This window comes from Schistocerca serialis, chromosome 11 (assembly GCF_023864345.2).
Source record: "Schistocerca serialis cubense isolate TAMUIC-IGC-003099 chromosome 11, iqSchSeri2.2, whole genome shotgun sequence".
NCBI lineage: Eukaryota > Metazoa > Arthropoda > Insecta > Orthoptera > Acrididae > Schistocerca > Schistocerca serialis.
The window spans coordinates 167705816-167722699 of NC_064648.1; the positions used below are offsets into that span (position 1 = coordinate 167705816).

General features: G+C 44.6%; 1 protein-coding gene across 1 annotated transcript in view; it reads left to right on the top strand.

Moving 5' to 3' along the window:
- Positions 1-16884, top strand: part of LOC126426594 (neuralized-like protein 4) — a 294930-nt gene that overhangs the window by 110524 nt on the left and 167522 nt on the right. Inside the window, exons 14-16 of the mRNA XM_050088488.1 lie at positions 5208-5401; positions 10238-10402; positions 16612-16823. Of these exons, the coding sequence (XP_049944445.1) occupies positions 5208-5401; positions 10238-10402; positions 16612-16823 (571 nt within the window). The remainder of the gene's footprint in view (positions 1-5207; positions 5402-10237; positions 10403-16611; positions 16824-16884) is intronic.

The window sequence follows — 16884 nt, forward strand, 5'->3', positions numbered from 1 at the left end:
TGATGCTGGGATAAGGTATTTAATATAGGATAAGACAAACAGGGGCTGCAAATGTCAGGAAATACCTCAAAAGTGGATGTGAAATGTTGAACATGTGGCATCATCAGATGATGTACCTTGCCGAACGTGTAGCAGTTGGGCGTGCCGATCGTGCACTCCCCAATAGGGGGCAGTGCTAGACTTTGCACTGCAAGACTGCTCCATTTTTGAACACCTTTCATAAATGTGATCTTTAATAAATGTAGAAGTTACAATATTATCTACCTCAATGTAAGCAGGCAACATCTCTCTCTCTCTCTCTCTCTCTCTCTCTCTTTTTATTTTCTTTATTTTTTTTGTTTTGCCAACTTTTATTTAGTAAGGATGATGTAGCTCATTCACTGGTAGTGATGCTGTACTCTGCAGTTAACCAGTAGAGACTGCGAGACTGGTAAATAAAATAATGAATATGATCTCACAGTAAACAATTGTCTGAAACAGTGTAAAAGCACAGCACCCGCCAGGCACAGGACTCGAACCTGAGCCCCACGCGCTACAGTCGAGCACTCGAGCCCGGTGGCACGACGATGTGACTATTCGACTCGTGTCGGGACAGTCGGGTGTGGCAGACCGGTAGAAACATTACCGAGAATTACCCTGTACGTATATTTTAAAATGGTTGTTGTATAAAAGCACGTGCATATTCAAATGCAACATTGTCATAATTTCAAGGGAATCAGTGGAGAACTTTCAGAGATTTGAAATTTGAAACAAACATACAGTTACTTTTTTATATCAATTTCGCACATAATTATTACTTATATATGGCACTGTAGTAGGTACACAAAACCGCACATATTCGAATGCGGCATTGTGTCAAAATTTCAAAGCAGTCAGTGAAGAACTTCCAGAGATTTGTAAATTTGTACAAATTTACATTTATGTTTTTGTTTGTAGAGATTGCAGCAAACACTGAGACACGAAAGCGAGCCAAAATCCCACGAGGAATGCGAACCTTGTCAGCTCGGTTTAGATATAAATTACAGAACGATATTCGTCGACGAGCCGAACGTTACAGTCACTGCCCACTGCGAGATTGAATGCCGTGGTGGAGTTGTGGGCACGTGACTCGGTAAGGCGAGTACGAGGCCTGGAGTGTGTTTGTAGGCAGCTGGTGTAGTCTCACTAGTACAACAAAATGCCACCAGGAGGCACCTCACACACAGTGGCAGCTCTTGCAAAATTTCAACAGGTGTCCTAAAACCTGGTGGCCTATAGCCTTCTCACTGAGAGCATAGTGATCATAGCAAAATTGAATAAGTTAAACCGAACTGTCCAACTATATGTAAAATTTCTAATTAATAGTTTAACACTGTGAAGAAGGGAAAAAAAGGCAACTTTGGGACTCGAACCTGAGCCAACGAATTGCCAGTCAGTGTGGTTGACCACTGGGCTATGGAACTGACGAGTGAACCACTGTTCAAAAATCCCTCACACTTTGCGTGTAAATCTTTAAAGAACTTAAGCGCTATTGATCTGTATACGTGTCCCGTTCTGCCGACTTCCTCACTGCTGCGGACAAGTTACTTCCGTATCTCGGTGAATAAAAATGTTTTAGAGCATTTATCGTACAATATAAGTGCCTCTTTGTGTGCTACATTTGCAAAAGACCTCATTTCGATATATTGAACCGTTCACGAAATATGACAGTTATTGTGACAGCACGATTTCAGATGCACGGGGGCAAAATGGGAGTGTTGTGAGACATTGTTCACCTGATATAAAAACCGATATCTCCAGAATGAAGTGGGGTATCATTCCGCTCTCAATTATAAATAAAATTTCAAAATATTATCTACATTTCGTACACAGCAATATGTGGGTTAAAATCGACTGTAAGCGAAGTTTATTTGATGCTCAAATATTTTGCAGTGCACGGTTTTCAGCACGTACCTGCACAGTAAAACGTGCAGATTTGAGTTACTTCAGAAGTTAGAATTTACACAGAAAAACCAGAATTTCGCCCGTTAGTGTTTGTCGAGAAAAACCAGATTTTTGCCGGTTAGTCTTTAAGAGTCACCTGTGATTACCTTCCGGCTCGTGTCTATCCAGAGCACGTACTACGTACGTTCTACTGTCACAGTGGCCGAGCTCCAAATGCGATTTGACCTCCATGGAGTAATTCTTCTAGTCCCCAAAATACGTGTGGACGTTCTGTCATCTGATCGGCTGAGAAACACCTCAGCTGCTCCGATCAGAAACGAATAGCTTTACTGAGCAATTCGTTAAATGAACAAATTTAGAAAACCCACAGATATTGTAACTCCTCCTCCTAAACAACTAAATTATCGTAAGTATTATTTTCTTATAAATTTTCCCTGGGCTTATGACTCAGATGTGCTGTCTAGAAGCGATTCTCGTACTGACATACTCCATTAATAGACGTGGCAGTATTCGTTTATTGTACTCGAACTAGCTGAGAAAAATGGTGTTGCGTGGATCAGAATATGTGGCACGGGAGACGGCCTGAAAATGTTCTAGATATGAGAAGTGTACAGATGCATATCTGATTGAGGGTATTACGAATGCAGTTGTTTTGTTAGTAAGGTAGCTCGGTCGCAATGTGTAGCAGTGGGTGAGTGTGGTGGGCAAAAATGCACGAAATATAGAGCAGTAAATGCTCTTAGCTAAAGCTAAATAATATACACTGAAGAACAAGAAGCTGATACAACTGCCTAATATAGTGTAAGCCCTCTGCAAGCATGCAGAAGTGCTGCAACATGACATGGCGTGGACTCGGCTAATGTCTGAAGTAGTGCTGGAGGGAATTAACACCACGAATACTCCAGGATTGTCCATAAGCCCGTAAGAGTACGAGGAGGTGGAGATCTCTTCTAAACAGAATGTTGGAAAGCGTAGCAATTCAGGACATGTGGGGTGTCGCATTGTCCCTCTGGAATTGCCAAGAGTCCGTTAGAATGCGCAATGGACACGAATGGATGCATGTGATCAGACAGGATGCTTATGTACGTTTCACCTGTCAGTCATGGCTAGAAGTATCGGGGGCCGCGTAACCCTCCAATTCTACACATCCTACACCATCACATAGCTGCTACCAACAGCTACTGACTTGTAGGGTCCACGGATTCGTGAGGTTGTCTCCATACCCGTACACGTCCATCCGCTCGATACAATTCGAAACGATGCTCGGCCGACCAGGCAACACGTTTCCAGTCATCGACAGTCCAGTATTGATATTGACGGGCCAGGTGAGGCGTAAAGCTTTGTGTCTGTGCAGTCATTGAGGGTACACGAGTGAGCCTTCGGCTCCAGAAGCCCGTATCGATGACGTTTCGTGGAACGATTCACACACTGACACTTGTCGATGGCCCAGCATTGAAATCTGCAGCAATTTGCGGAAGGGTTGCACTTTGTTAGTCGTTGGTGCCATTCTTGCAGGGTCTTTTTCTGGCCGCATCAATGTCGGAGATTTGAAGTTTTACCGGTTTCCTCATATTCGCTGTACACTTGTGAAATGAAATGGTCGTACGGGAAAATCCCCACTTCATCGCTACGTTGAAAGCGCTGTGTTCCATTGCTCGCGCGCTGATTCACTTAAACCGGTCACAACCTGACATTGTAGCAGCTGTAACTGATGTAACGACTGCACCAGACACTTGTCTTATATAGGCGTTGCCGATTGCAGCGCCATATCTCTGTATTTGAATATGCATGCCTATACCAGTTTCTGTGGCGCTTCAGTGTATGGCTTGTAAACTGTATTGTACATGTGAAAATATTTGTGTTGTTTCACTCGTAATGTAATGTAATGGTGATACAGTCCTCAACATGTTTCATTCATACTGTGATGGGTGGAAGTGGGTGATTGTTGTTGGCAGATATCTCAGTGAAATGTGCAATGTGAGGCACTTAGTTCTGGTAGAAAAAGCCGTATTCTTTATTACTTTTGAACTTTCTACATTAGTGAATAAACTTGGTTATACGATCTCTTCCTCATTCCATTCATACTAGGTTTTAATATTACATTACACAGATATATGTATATTTACTTTATTTCATTAGGCATAAGTGAAGTGTGTGACGAAAATGTGCTAAGTTATGAAAAGTATTACACTTGTGAAGAATAACCAAAATGTGGTGTTCAGTTCGATTATTCATTTGTTACTAAAGAGTATTTTTGTCTTTGTTCATCTGGATTTTTTTGTGTGTGTCCATGTGAATTCTCGGTAAAGTGTGATTGAGAGAAACATTACTGAGAGATTAAAAACTGATCTGTACGTTATTACGTGTTACTTTTAAAGTCCGAGTGAAGTAACACACACATTTTCACACGTACAGTTAAGTTCGTAAGCCACAGTGTATATAGCTTTTCGTAAGAGTAATTAGTGGTCCATATTTCGTGGATTTTTGCCGACCACATTCACCGACAGCCACGGACTGCAACCGAGCTCCTTTAGTAACAAAAAGAGGCCGAGGACCGACTCCCACCACAACCACGAGTGGGGGTGGCAGTGGCTGCTCGCAGCGAAAAGTCTGTCGGTACTTTTACACGTGAGCCTTTGTGTGTAGATGTAGATAAACTGTGCACTGACACTAATAAGTAAACAGTTAAGTCAATAATAGTCAAGAGAAGTCATAATAGTCGTAGAAAAAAAAGTTTCCTTTTCCAAATACATTATTTTGACTACTTAAAATTTCATAATCTGTACGCAGCGACACTGTTCGGCTACAGCCATCACTGTTAGGAGCCGCTGCCGGATTGCGGTGGACGTCTGTTACGGAAGCTGTGATTCGCCGTCTGTACAGAGCTGTCTACTCTCGTCTGACTCCTGCATTCACGAGGTGAAGGTGCCGAGCCCCTTCACGTGTGTGTCTCGGTCACCAAATTTGCCAAATGTGATACCGACTGGAGACGTCTGGGAAGGTACGGGGCACGAGGTCCACGCCCGCAGACCGTCTTCCCGTAATACCCGGGAATTGCGTGACCTGTGCGTAGGTATCTGTGCTACGTGGTATCGCCGCCGTTTTGTGTTCGAAAGGTGGGCCCGTTTGCTACCGAGCGGGCGGTAACAATATCTTGTTTCACCGGTGCGTGTTCAGTCTTATAATCCTCAGAATCTTCACCACCGGTGAAGTTGCAGCTGCAGAGTATTCGACTCCCGACAGTGTGAGGTCCGTTACTTACGGTGTCTCATTTCTACCCCCAGTGACCTGCGCTTCCGGCACTCGCACGGCAAGAAGGCGCGGCTCTCCAACGGCGGCACGACAGCGTCGCGGCCCCGCGCGTTCGGGGAGTTCAACGACGCCATCTTGGTGAGCAACCGGCCGCTGAGGGACGACGAGATCTTCGAGGTGGTCGTGGAGAAGACTGTGGACTGCTGGCTCGGTTCTATAGAAGCCGGTGAGTCCGCACTCCGTAGTCTCCAGAAGTGGGAGCTGCGCTGTGACGTTTGCTGTCAGGTGGTACGTGAACTTGTGTGGATCGCTCAAAATATGCACGGAACTAGTAAATCTGTCAAAAAGAAGCTTGTGCCGAGTTATAGCGGGCTCTTCGGTGAATTTTCTGACGTTCGGCAGGCGTACGGACTCCGGACTTTCCACTGTGGTAGTTACACGGACCGTCCCCAAATTAAGCATTTTCGTACGTTCGGTAGGTAGGTCAGACGGTTGTGGGACTTGACGGCGGGCCAGGGTTTTGCGGTGCTTTACCGTCTTACTATTTGACAGAGTTCCACACGTGTTGTGTCATCCGAGTTATCTTTTAAGGCTTCTTTTTACATTCGTATTGTCGGAGTGTACAGCCGAGGCACGTACTGGCACGTTTGTTGTGACAGGTGGCGGTGAGTAAGCAAGCTAATGGGCTTACAATAACGTCAGTTGTCCACGTGTCTCTCCCTTTTTTGATAAGCTAGTATAACAGTAGGGGGGGGGGGTTGAGATTATAGGGTTGCCACAAGTTTGGGAAATGAGAGGCAATATCGGGGAATTTAAAATGTGTTGGGGAAATGTCAGGGAATTAAAAAAAAAAAGGGGAAAAAAAAGAAAAAGAAAAACACTGTAAAAGTCTCATGTTTGTCTCGGTAGATGAAATGGTTTCTTTATTGAGATGTCACAAATCGTTGCCGGCTGGGCACAGCTTTAGTACGTGCGCCACTTCCCTGCTCCCTCATTCCCACCGCTTCTCCCCTTCCTACCACTCCCCTAAGCTTGCGGTCACTGCTGCCACCACTTCTCGCAACTAGCCCGGCAGCTGCCGACAAGAGGCGGGGAGTAGCAGCCGACCGAGACAGACGCGGCAGCAGGGAAGTAACCGCTTTTGTGACATTTACGAGTTCCTAACCGGGAGTGAATCTTATTTTGTCATCTGTGTGCCTTAATAGTTTAGTTTCTCGAGTTTCTGCATGTAAATTTAATATCTAACTAGTGCAGTTCTCACATTTTCGTTTGTGTCGGAAAGTAAACCGATTTTGTGACATATTACAAATTTCTGATCAGGGGCCATTATTTAGTTTTACCCGAGTGGTTTGGTAGTTAGGTTTTTCAATATCTGTGTATTATTAGACACAGTTCCTGCGTTTTCTTCAGGGTCTACTGTAGAGTTGTGCAGCATGTGCCAATAGTCCATTTATCTGCACAGTCCAGTTTTGCACGGACTTCAGTACTGACAGGGACTGTGATTGTTGTGTGTGGATGCGAGCCGAGTTGGTGACACTTCGCTCTCAGCTTCAGGTTACACAGTGGATGGGCACCAGTGCTGTGGGAAGGCCGTGGGGATCCAGCGGACGTCCGGCACGTCAGAGTCCTCCTATCGGTGCTCACTGGTGGCCAACCCAGTTACTGCTCGCACCGAGGCTGGGCCATCACCTGTGGTAGAGTGGGAGGTCGCCCCGGGTGGCAAAAGACTTCCTGGGCGGCCGCACGTAAGGCCTCCTTGGTTTGTCTGACAAACGGGTTCCAGGAGCCGTCTGTGGCTGAGCCAGATGCTGTCTCCTGTCCTGTTTCAGAGGAAACCACTCAGCCTGCGAGATCTGGACAATCGCAGAGGGTGGAATTGTCAGTAGTTGGGAGATCCGACATTAGTCACTTTGTGGCGCCCCTTAGAGAAACCAATGTGCACTCTGTGTGCATAGTGGTTGGAGTCATTCCAGATGTGGGAAGGGTCTTCCCGGATGCCGTGAAGAGCACAGGGTGCAGCCAACTGCAGGTGGTTGCTCACGTCGGTGATGTGTGTCACTTTGGATCAGAAGACACTCTCCCTGGTTTCGAGCGGCTAACAGAAATGATAAAGGCTGCCAGTCTTGCTTGCAAGATGAAAGCAGAGCTAACCGTCTGCAGCATAGTCGACAGGACCGATTGCGGGCCTCTGGTACAGAGCCGAGTGGAGGGTCCGAATCAGAGGCTCGGACGGTTCTGCGACCGTGTAGGCTGCAGATTCCTCGACTTGCGCCAGAGGCTGGTTGGCTGAATAGGTCAGGTGTCCACTATACGCAGGAGGCGGCTACGCGGATAGTGGGGGCTGTGTGGTGTGGACTGGGCTGTTTTTTAGGTTAGAGGGTCTCTGGAAAACACGAGAAGGGCTTCAGTCACAAAGGGTGCAGGCTGAACACAGGAAAAATGTAGATACAGGAACCATTGGTATAACAGTTGTAAATTGTCGTAGCTGTGTTGGGAAAGTACAAGAGCTCCGAGCACTAATAGAACGCACTGATGCTCAAACCGTTATAGGCAATGAAAGCTGGATGAAGTCGGATATAAGTTCAGCCAAAATTTTTGCGAAGAACTTGACGGTGTTCTGAAAGGATAGGACAAACACGGTTGGCGGTGGCGTGTTTGTTGCTATTAGAAGTAGTTTAACTTGTTACGAAGTTGAAGTAGATACTTCCTGTGAGTTAGTATGGGCAGAGGTCATTGTTGGCAACCTGAATAAAATAATAATTGTATCCTATTACCGACCTCCCAATCCAGATGATACAGTTGCTGAAAGGTTCAAAGAAAACTTGATTTCGATTTCAAACACGTACCTGACTCGTACGATAATAGTAGGTGGTCACTTTAATTTACCCTCGATATGTTGGTGAAAATGCGTGTTTAATTCTGGAGGTACACATAAAATATCATCTGAAATTGTGCTAAACACATTCCCTGAAAATTATTTAGAGCAGTTAGTTCATGAGCCCACGTGAATAGTAAACGGTTGCGAAAACACACTTGACCTCTTAGCAACAAATAATCCTGAGTTGATAACGAGGATCAAAACCGATACAGGTATTGGTGAACCCAAGGTTGTCGTAGCGAGAATGAATATTGTAATCCCCAAGTCCTCGGAAAAAAAGTGGAAAGTATACCTATTCAAAAAAGCAGATAAAAATTCACTTGACACCTACCTGAGAGACAATCTCCACTCATTCCAAATTAATAATATAAGTGTAGACCAGATGTGGCTTGAATTCAAAGAAATAGTATCGGTAGAAATTGAAAGATTTATACCAAATAAATTAACAATGGAGCTGATCCTCCTTGGTACTCAAAACAGGTTAGAACACTGTTGTAGAAACAACGAAACAAACATGCCGAATTCAAACAGACGCAAAATCCCCCAAGATTGGCGATCCTTTACAGAAGCTCGAAATTTAGCTCGAACTTTAATATAAGTTGCTTATAACAGTTTCCAAAATGAAACTTCGTCCCGAAACCTGGCAGAAAATCCAGAGAGATTCTGGTCATTTGTGAAGTATTTTAGCGGCAAGAAACAATCAATGCCTTCTCTGCTCGATAACAATGGAGATACTGTCGAAGACAGTGCTGCCAAAGCAGAGTTACTAAACACAGCCTTCCGAAATGCCTTCACAAAAGAAGACAAAGTAAATATCCCAGAATTCGAATCGAGAACATCTGTCAACATGAGTAACATAGAAGTAAATATCCTCGGAGTAATGAAGCAACTGAAATCACTTAATAAAAGCAAGTCTTCTGGTCCAGACTGTGTACCAATCAGGTTCCTTTCGGAGTATGCTGATGCATTAGCTCCATACTTAACAATCGTATACAACCGTTTTCTTGACGGAAGATCTGTACCCAAAGACTGGGAAGTTGCACAGGTCACACCAATATTCAAGAAAGGTAGTAGCAATAATCCACTAAATTACAGGCACATATCATTAATGTTGATATGCAGCAGGATTTTACAACATATATTGTTTGAACATTATGACTTACCTCGAAGAAAATGGTCTATTGACACACAGTCAACAGGAGTTTAGAAAACGTCGTTCCTGTGAAACACAACTAGCTCTTTATTCACTTGAAGTGTTGAGTGCTATTAACAAGGGATCTCAGATCGATTCCGTATTTCTGGATTTCTGGAAGGCTGTTGATGTTAGTACTGAAGATTTTTACTCACTTATTTAGAAATATGGAAGTCCTTACATTTTGGTCAACATAGGGATTTACGTTCCCTTGTGATCTCAAAATCTGTCAGGGAAAAATCCTATAACTTGTCTCGAAATCAGAGAAATATGAGAATTTCCTGTGGAAACTTACGGCAACCCTGGATTAGATCCCTGCCTTACGCCTCTTTTAATCTGAGCAGTCTCGGGCACTTCACCCTCGAGCAGGTAGGCCCGTGTATAAAGTGCGCCAACCGCAAACGAAATCGTTTTGGACCGCTCCGGTGGTGTTTCGGAAATGCGAGTCGACACAGATTCCTCCGGTATTGCTTCAACTAACACAGTGATAAATTACATTGTCATATGTCCGATTGAGCAGCAGTAACATAAAATAAAACTGCAAGATGAGTGAGAAAAAATTTATTATCCGTGCAAGAAAAATACATAGATTACCGGCTGACAAGACAGTCTTGCAGTGAGGCAGTTCTCTAAGAGACGATTAGTAATCAAATAACCGTCAGCCGGGGTCTGATGTAACTGCGCTGTTTAATGCATAAAGTGGCTCATTACTGTGAGATAACTCTTGCGCGTGGCAGCAGAGCGATTCATTTCATGGTTGTTTACCTAAACAGCATGTTAGCTCATATCACAAACTTTATTTTATTGTTGTTTAATTAAACCGAAATTAAACTGTGATTTTGCTCATCCACATTTATTTTGGTAACGTGAAGAAGGCTATTATTTAGACACGTTACTAAGTACGCCACACGCCCGCTCGTGTTACGAAAGCGGCACGCCTTCCAGAGGGTACGCGTGCGAGTTGCCGTTAGCGGAGAACGTTCGGTTTGCAGGGGTAACGTCCGTACGGCCAGACGAGCTGGAGCTACCGTGCACGATGACGGACCTGGAGCACGGGACGTGGATGCTGTCCGGCAGCAACGTCATGGTGGACGGCGTCGTGCTGCGCAAGGACTACCCCTGCGACCTGGATGAGGTGGTCGTCGGCAACAGAGTGGGTCAGTATCACCCACTCAGTGGTGTCTGTCAGCAATCTTTTCGTTCAGCATATTTTGTATTTGCACTTCAGTGACATTCTCATAATTTCTGGTATAGGGATGAATGAATTTTCTTGAAATAAAAACACTGAAGTTGCATCCTTATTTCTTTCTTCCTTTATTTATTTATTTCTTCTCCTTCTCCTTTTTCTTCTCCTTCTCCTACTTTTTAAGTTTTCTGAGGTTGATGTTTAATTTCTGAAAAAAGATGCACAATTAAATTCCTTTGATCATACACAGTGTAGTATGTACCACATCTATGATGAGCCAACTCTTAATGACTAGTAAACCTAACATCAGTTACAGTCTCAGTTTCAAAGGTTTTGACTTGTTATTTTCTAATTATTGTAGTAAAGGCTCTCTATTTCGCAAATTGCATTATTTTGTGGCTGTTGACTGTCAGTCAGCTAAAACGGTGCAGTGTCGCCACGATCTTGTAAAACCACATGAAAAAAAAAGAACAGAATTACATGAATATTTGGAAATAAATTTAAACCCATACAAATAAATAATATTTTCTAAATATGAGGTGCAGTCGGATTAAAACTGAACACCCGCTGCAATGGGACCCTACAATGGCCCCATATGCATGTGTCTTTCTTCAGGTTGCCAATGGTGTGAAAATCGCACGGTGAAAGATCCTGTCTGTACAGAACGTAGTGCAGTGTTTCCCAACCGAGTCGCTGAAGTGTAGCCTTCGTCCACTTGCCAATGTGAGGGCGGGTGTCACTGTGTGACGTGACGATTCTGTCCGACAGCATCTGGACGGGCCGGGGGCGCGTGGCAGAGCCGACAGCGTAAACGTCCTACGTATCCCCCGCCGAAGAAATGTGAAGGTGTTCACACACTTCCCGGTAAGGCACAGTGATGTTCTCATTCGACTGCACGGTCCCTCTGCTTGTAGAATTCCTCGAGCGTGGAACCGCGGGACAACTAGGACACTTTGTAGAAACTGTGACATGCTGTAAAGTCACAGTGCCCGGCAATGCTGTTCACCCGGAAAAATTTTTTATCTTTCTCAGGTCGACACAAGTTTTTACCATACATTACGTTGCACTAATCAGAATTTACATATTATTAATTGTTCAAAAAAGGAAGGCGAAACTATGCTAAATTAACAACAAATGAAAGAAACATACCAAAAATGCAGAACAACAAATGAAAGAAACACACAAAAAATACAGATCTTAAGAACTAAAAATTGTAAAACATGTGAAACGAGGGTTGCCCAAAAAGTAATGAACACTCTGTGTGTGTGTGTGTGTGTGTGTGTGTGTGTGTGTGTGTGTGTGTGTGTGTGTGTTGCCCCCCACCCCCACCCCCCCCCCCTTTCTACAGTTCTTTATTAAACATAATAAGAAGTACACACACGAAAGAATGGTGTTTTATCTACACACCCTATTTTTCCACATAATCTCCAACCTGTTCTGTGACCTTCCGAAAGTGTGAAACGACGAGTCGTTTGCCCTGTCGGAACCGATTCTCGTCCTGGCGGCGGAGCCAGTGCTTCGCTGTGTGAATCGCCCCATCGTCAACAAAATGTCTTCCACAAATGGCATCCTTTAATGGCCCAAACCGGTGGAAGTCCGAGGTTGCCGGGTCAGACACGTCAGGTGTGGCGGCCGCGGTCGGTCTCCCCGACCGCCGCAAACTGCGGATTTCCAGCTCCGCCGAACCGCCTTCCGATGACTTCACCCTCCTTGCCCGGCAACTGACTGTACTTCTGTCGACAGCTGATGTTCCGGAGACTTCGCACGAGTGTTTGCGAATATTACTCACAGTTTCTTTCTCTGCAGTGAGAAATTCAGTGGCGGCTCATCGCTCGTAATGTACACGTCCTATAGGTGCCACTGTGAAACTGTCCCACAGCTGCGCTATCTGTCGGAGGTAACGGAAACTTGGCGCGCTCTCTCGGGAGACTTCAAATAATACGCATGTAACGTTTCACATCTGTAGCATTGTTTTCAGCCGAGGAAGAAATAAAACAAAGAAAAGGCGACACATTACATTCTGGGGAGCCCTTGTACAACCTCTGCCAGTGCCGTGACATACATGTAATTATATCGTGATAGTTTTTTTATATCAATTTCAAATTTTTTTTAATTAAAATGTGTTTTACTGCCGAATTAATTAATGTATAAATTACAGTACAAAAATTACGAATCGTTTACCGAGCGGAGATTATATACGTAACTACTGGGCGCCTTGTCTCTAAATACACCTAGGGTCCGAACGATTTCCGTACGTCGGCCAAATTGTGCCGCTTCACTCTTCGGACTGACGCGTCGGCATTCGTCGTACTAATTACATTTTGTACGATACGAGTGCAAATGCGAACTAGAGTCGGCCTCCACTCCGATCGAGGACACCGGCGGTGCTCGTGTCATTTCCGTTACGCTCGAAGTTCGACGGGAGCACCGAAACACTTTCAGTGTGCGGTGATCGGCTGCATTACGGGCTTACGTACCCAGCTGCGATAACCCCGGGGTGCCCACTCGTCAGCAGCAGCTCCCCGGCACGGTGTACCTGTGGCCGGCCCCCTGTCGAGGTGAGCGCACCGCCGGACGTACACCTGTGACTTAACCGTTACAGACTGCCGTGTCACACCGAGTGCTCTTCAGACTCCTCTGCTGTCGTTGACATATTTGTGATGTCGTCGGCAAACCTCAAAGTTTTTATTTCTCAATTCCCGTTCTAAATTTCTTCTCAGTTTCCTCTAGTGCTCGCCAGGGAACGTATTGGTCGTAATCGGGGATACTCTACAATCTCGGCTCACTCTCTTCTCGACTAGTGCTCACCTTTCTCGAACCTCGGCTCTTAACAACTGCAATCTAATTTCTGCGAGAGTTGTAGGCAACATTTGGAATGTGTGGTTTATTCCTTTTACCTGCAGAATTCAAAGACACTGGTCTGAAGTTTTCTCAAAATCTGCAAATACAGGGTGATCAGAATCAAACTTCCATTACTCGAGAGCGACCCCTTGAAAAACGAGTGATCGTAGGACAGTGATTTTTGTGGGAACATTTGTAAGGACGTGCAGGGGAGAATTTACGAATAAACTGTCAAAAGAAACTCAGTTTTGGTTGCCAGTCGAGAAGGTAACATTTGTTAATGTGCACCGTGTTTACTTTCCAGATTACTAATGTGATGTCTGCATCCCTGACAGCCTGGAACTGCGTTCCTGAAATGGTGGGCTGTGGATCACTCGGCTGCTGTGGCGCAGCTCGAGCGGAACACGAGGGCCGCGCACCGTGTCCCGTGTTCTCGGCTACGACGACAGTAACTTTTTCGACAATTTTTGGTGCAGTTGGCCGTTGGGCTTTCCCGGGAGCAATTCCCAAATTGCCAGTAAATACCAACTTCCGAAATGTGTTCTTCGACACTGGAGCGAAAGAGGACCTCTCCGTATTCCTATAATACCTCACATTATTGGTGTTTTGTTTGATAAAATATCTGCTCACCTTGTCCAGACCCGTGTTGACTGTCTGCAATTTTACTGCACACTCGTACGTGCATTTCGGTGCAGTGTTACTGAAGTATTTTTGACCCCTCTTCTTACGTGTTTGGAGCTGAGACTGGACGCTCACTTTTGACGCTGACATATTGTGTGTTATTAACCTTTCGTGTAACTCGGTTGCCACTATCATTCTTCTTTATGGGAAGATCCTGCAAAGCAGTATCCCCATAGAACTGTGTGTAGTCCTGGAAAGTTTTGAAGTCTTCTGCTTTGCAACTGTTATTGGTAGAAGGGAAAGTGATATCTACTCTAATTATGAAATGACATCAACATTTCGTCATTGACTATCTCGTATTTATTTCGATGGATGTGCAGATCTCAATTACCTCGCAACTCGGAACAGATACAATATAAATCGAATGAAACGTCTGCGTCGGAGGCTTTACAGGAAGTAAGTGACATTTTGTTTTAGAGCCCCTTTTGTTCGTTGCCGAGTTCATTCTCGGAGAGGGTGTCCGCTCCTCGACAGTCGAGACACTGCCGAGCCGCGGTGTCGAAACGTAAAAGGCCCCTCCCGTGACAGGTGACGACGTTTACTCGTCATTGTGTCTTGACGGTTACTCTAACTGCACGTCTCTCTCATTACAACTCTGCACAAATGTGAAATGAAATGACCTCGTACAATGTGTGCTTTGAAACTCATTCCCTACCTAATACTACTTTACTATTTTGTCACGATCCTCTTTCCTTATTATAAATACGTAGTGGAAAATGTCATTTACCTAAATGGCACGTAACACTACAACACTAACACTACCAACAACACACATCCTGCAGCACACAGTCTGAATGTCTTTCCTGTAAAGTTGGCTACTCGTGCGGTAAATAGTTTCCCGTATACAGTGAAACCTCTATATAACTGTTTTCAAGGGACCACAAATTCTGAACACTGTATAGAGGAAAACACAATAAACAGGAAGGCTTCCAAATAATAATTATAGGGCATTACTGAAGATCGGGATACCACTAATCAGCTTTGACAAACGGTGCTGTAGGTGACATTTTAAATTTTCACAACACTGTAATATGGTATTCATTGCAAATGACTAGTTTTTTGTAATTAAAACATGGGACCCGGTAGGTGGATGGGTGAAAGTAAATGGATCAGTTTGTACTGTAAAAAGTTATAACAGATTCTTAAGATATGACATCATTGCCCAAAGCTGACAGGTGGTATCCCATTCTTCAGTTGACCCAATTATAGCGCAAACGCAGTAAATGTTACAGATTATAAAAGAATTAGTTACAAAAAAAAATTACTTTAATAATTAAATTATGAAACAGAACTTAAATTTGCACAAAACTCTAGGAACCTATGCAATATGAAAATTACATACCCATGATTTTTTTAAATATTCAGGCAAGCATATTTGTTTTCTATTTCTCCTAGAGTCTATGGCAATCATTTCTTGCTGCAAATGAGCAAGTTGAACTACTGTTCTGTCCTCAAGTCTATGGGCCATATATCTGTTGAATGTTTCAAAGGCTTCAGCTGCCTTAGTATATGAGGGCACTGGGTCATCTTCCTTGTCACTGTCGCTTTCACTGCCACTATTATTCTTCAAGCTTCTCTCTGCAGTCAGGTCTTCAATACTTTGTACTCCCGTGGTTGCCACATTGTCATCCACAGCCACAAAGTCCTCAAAAGTGACAGAATCACTGCCTATTAATTCCTGAAACTCTTGCAAATCACTTGCAACATGAGCTGCCATCTCATTCTCACAGAATCCCGCTTTTGTGAATCAGTTTTTAATAGTTTCAGCACTGACTTCCCTCCACGAGTACATAATTAAATTCATTACCTGTCGATGGTTTCAAATGCGTACGTTTCAAATTGCCACAATTCTCAAACCTTTCAATTATTGACGATCTGTTTTTCATAATAGTGTTGAGGGAGCCAGTTCAAATTGCTTCGCTAGCTCCACACGACTCACACCAGGAGATGCCTCCACTTTTTTAATAACAGAAACCTTCTCTTCGAGAGAAATGTTCTTCCGCTTTTCACTCATGTCCACTGATGAAAGCTTTTTAAAAAATAAATAAATTAATTAAAAAAAAAGTTATATTGAAGACACACTCTCACTAGACACATTAACTGTTTGCTGCTCAGCTCACACATCACGCTATGAATACAAGCAGAATGTGCGTCACATGTCACACGACCGGGCCCTGCCGCTGACATACGAAACACACTGAGCGCGGGCCTTCCGAACCGGTGCAAACTGTGAATCCACACAATGGAAAACAATGCATCTACATCCAGCCACTTAAACGTTATAAAGGGGTAAATAATTGACCAGGGTTCAAAAAATACGTGTGTTACGTGGAGGAAATTGTAATATAGAGGAAACACAGTAAAGAGGAAAATTTAACATTGTTTATATGGGCTTTTAGTCGGGACCGAAAAAAAAACGGACGTAAGAGAGGAAAACATTATATGGAGGAACGTTATAAAGAGGTTTCACTGTACACTAGCTCGATTAGCAAAACTTCGGTTATAACCGCCCTGCACTACGAATGTAGATCCACAGTACGACCGTAAGTGTACTCGTGTAAATGTTTCCAGAGTTCCTCCCTATCAAAGGATTAGCCCAAATGTGGCTGTAAACGAGTTCTGCACTGCGACTCGCCCAACCCCGCCACTGGTCCGCAGGTATGGCGCGGCACTCGGACGGCACGCTGCACTTCTACCTGGACGGGGTGGACCGCGGGGCGGCGTGCGGCGGCGTGCCCCCGGGCGTGTACGCCGTCATCGACCTGTACGGCCAGTGCGCCCAGGTGTCCATCGTGCAGCCCGAGCGGCCGGCGGGGGCCGCGGCGGGGGCCGCTCCCGGGAGGCTCGCGCTGCCCGACCGCCCCCACCAGGTAACGCCACTCGCTCCCGTCACTCTGGCTTCTGTCGGGATTATTTGAAATTTTTTTTATT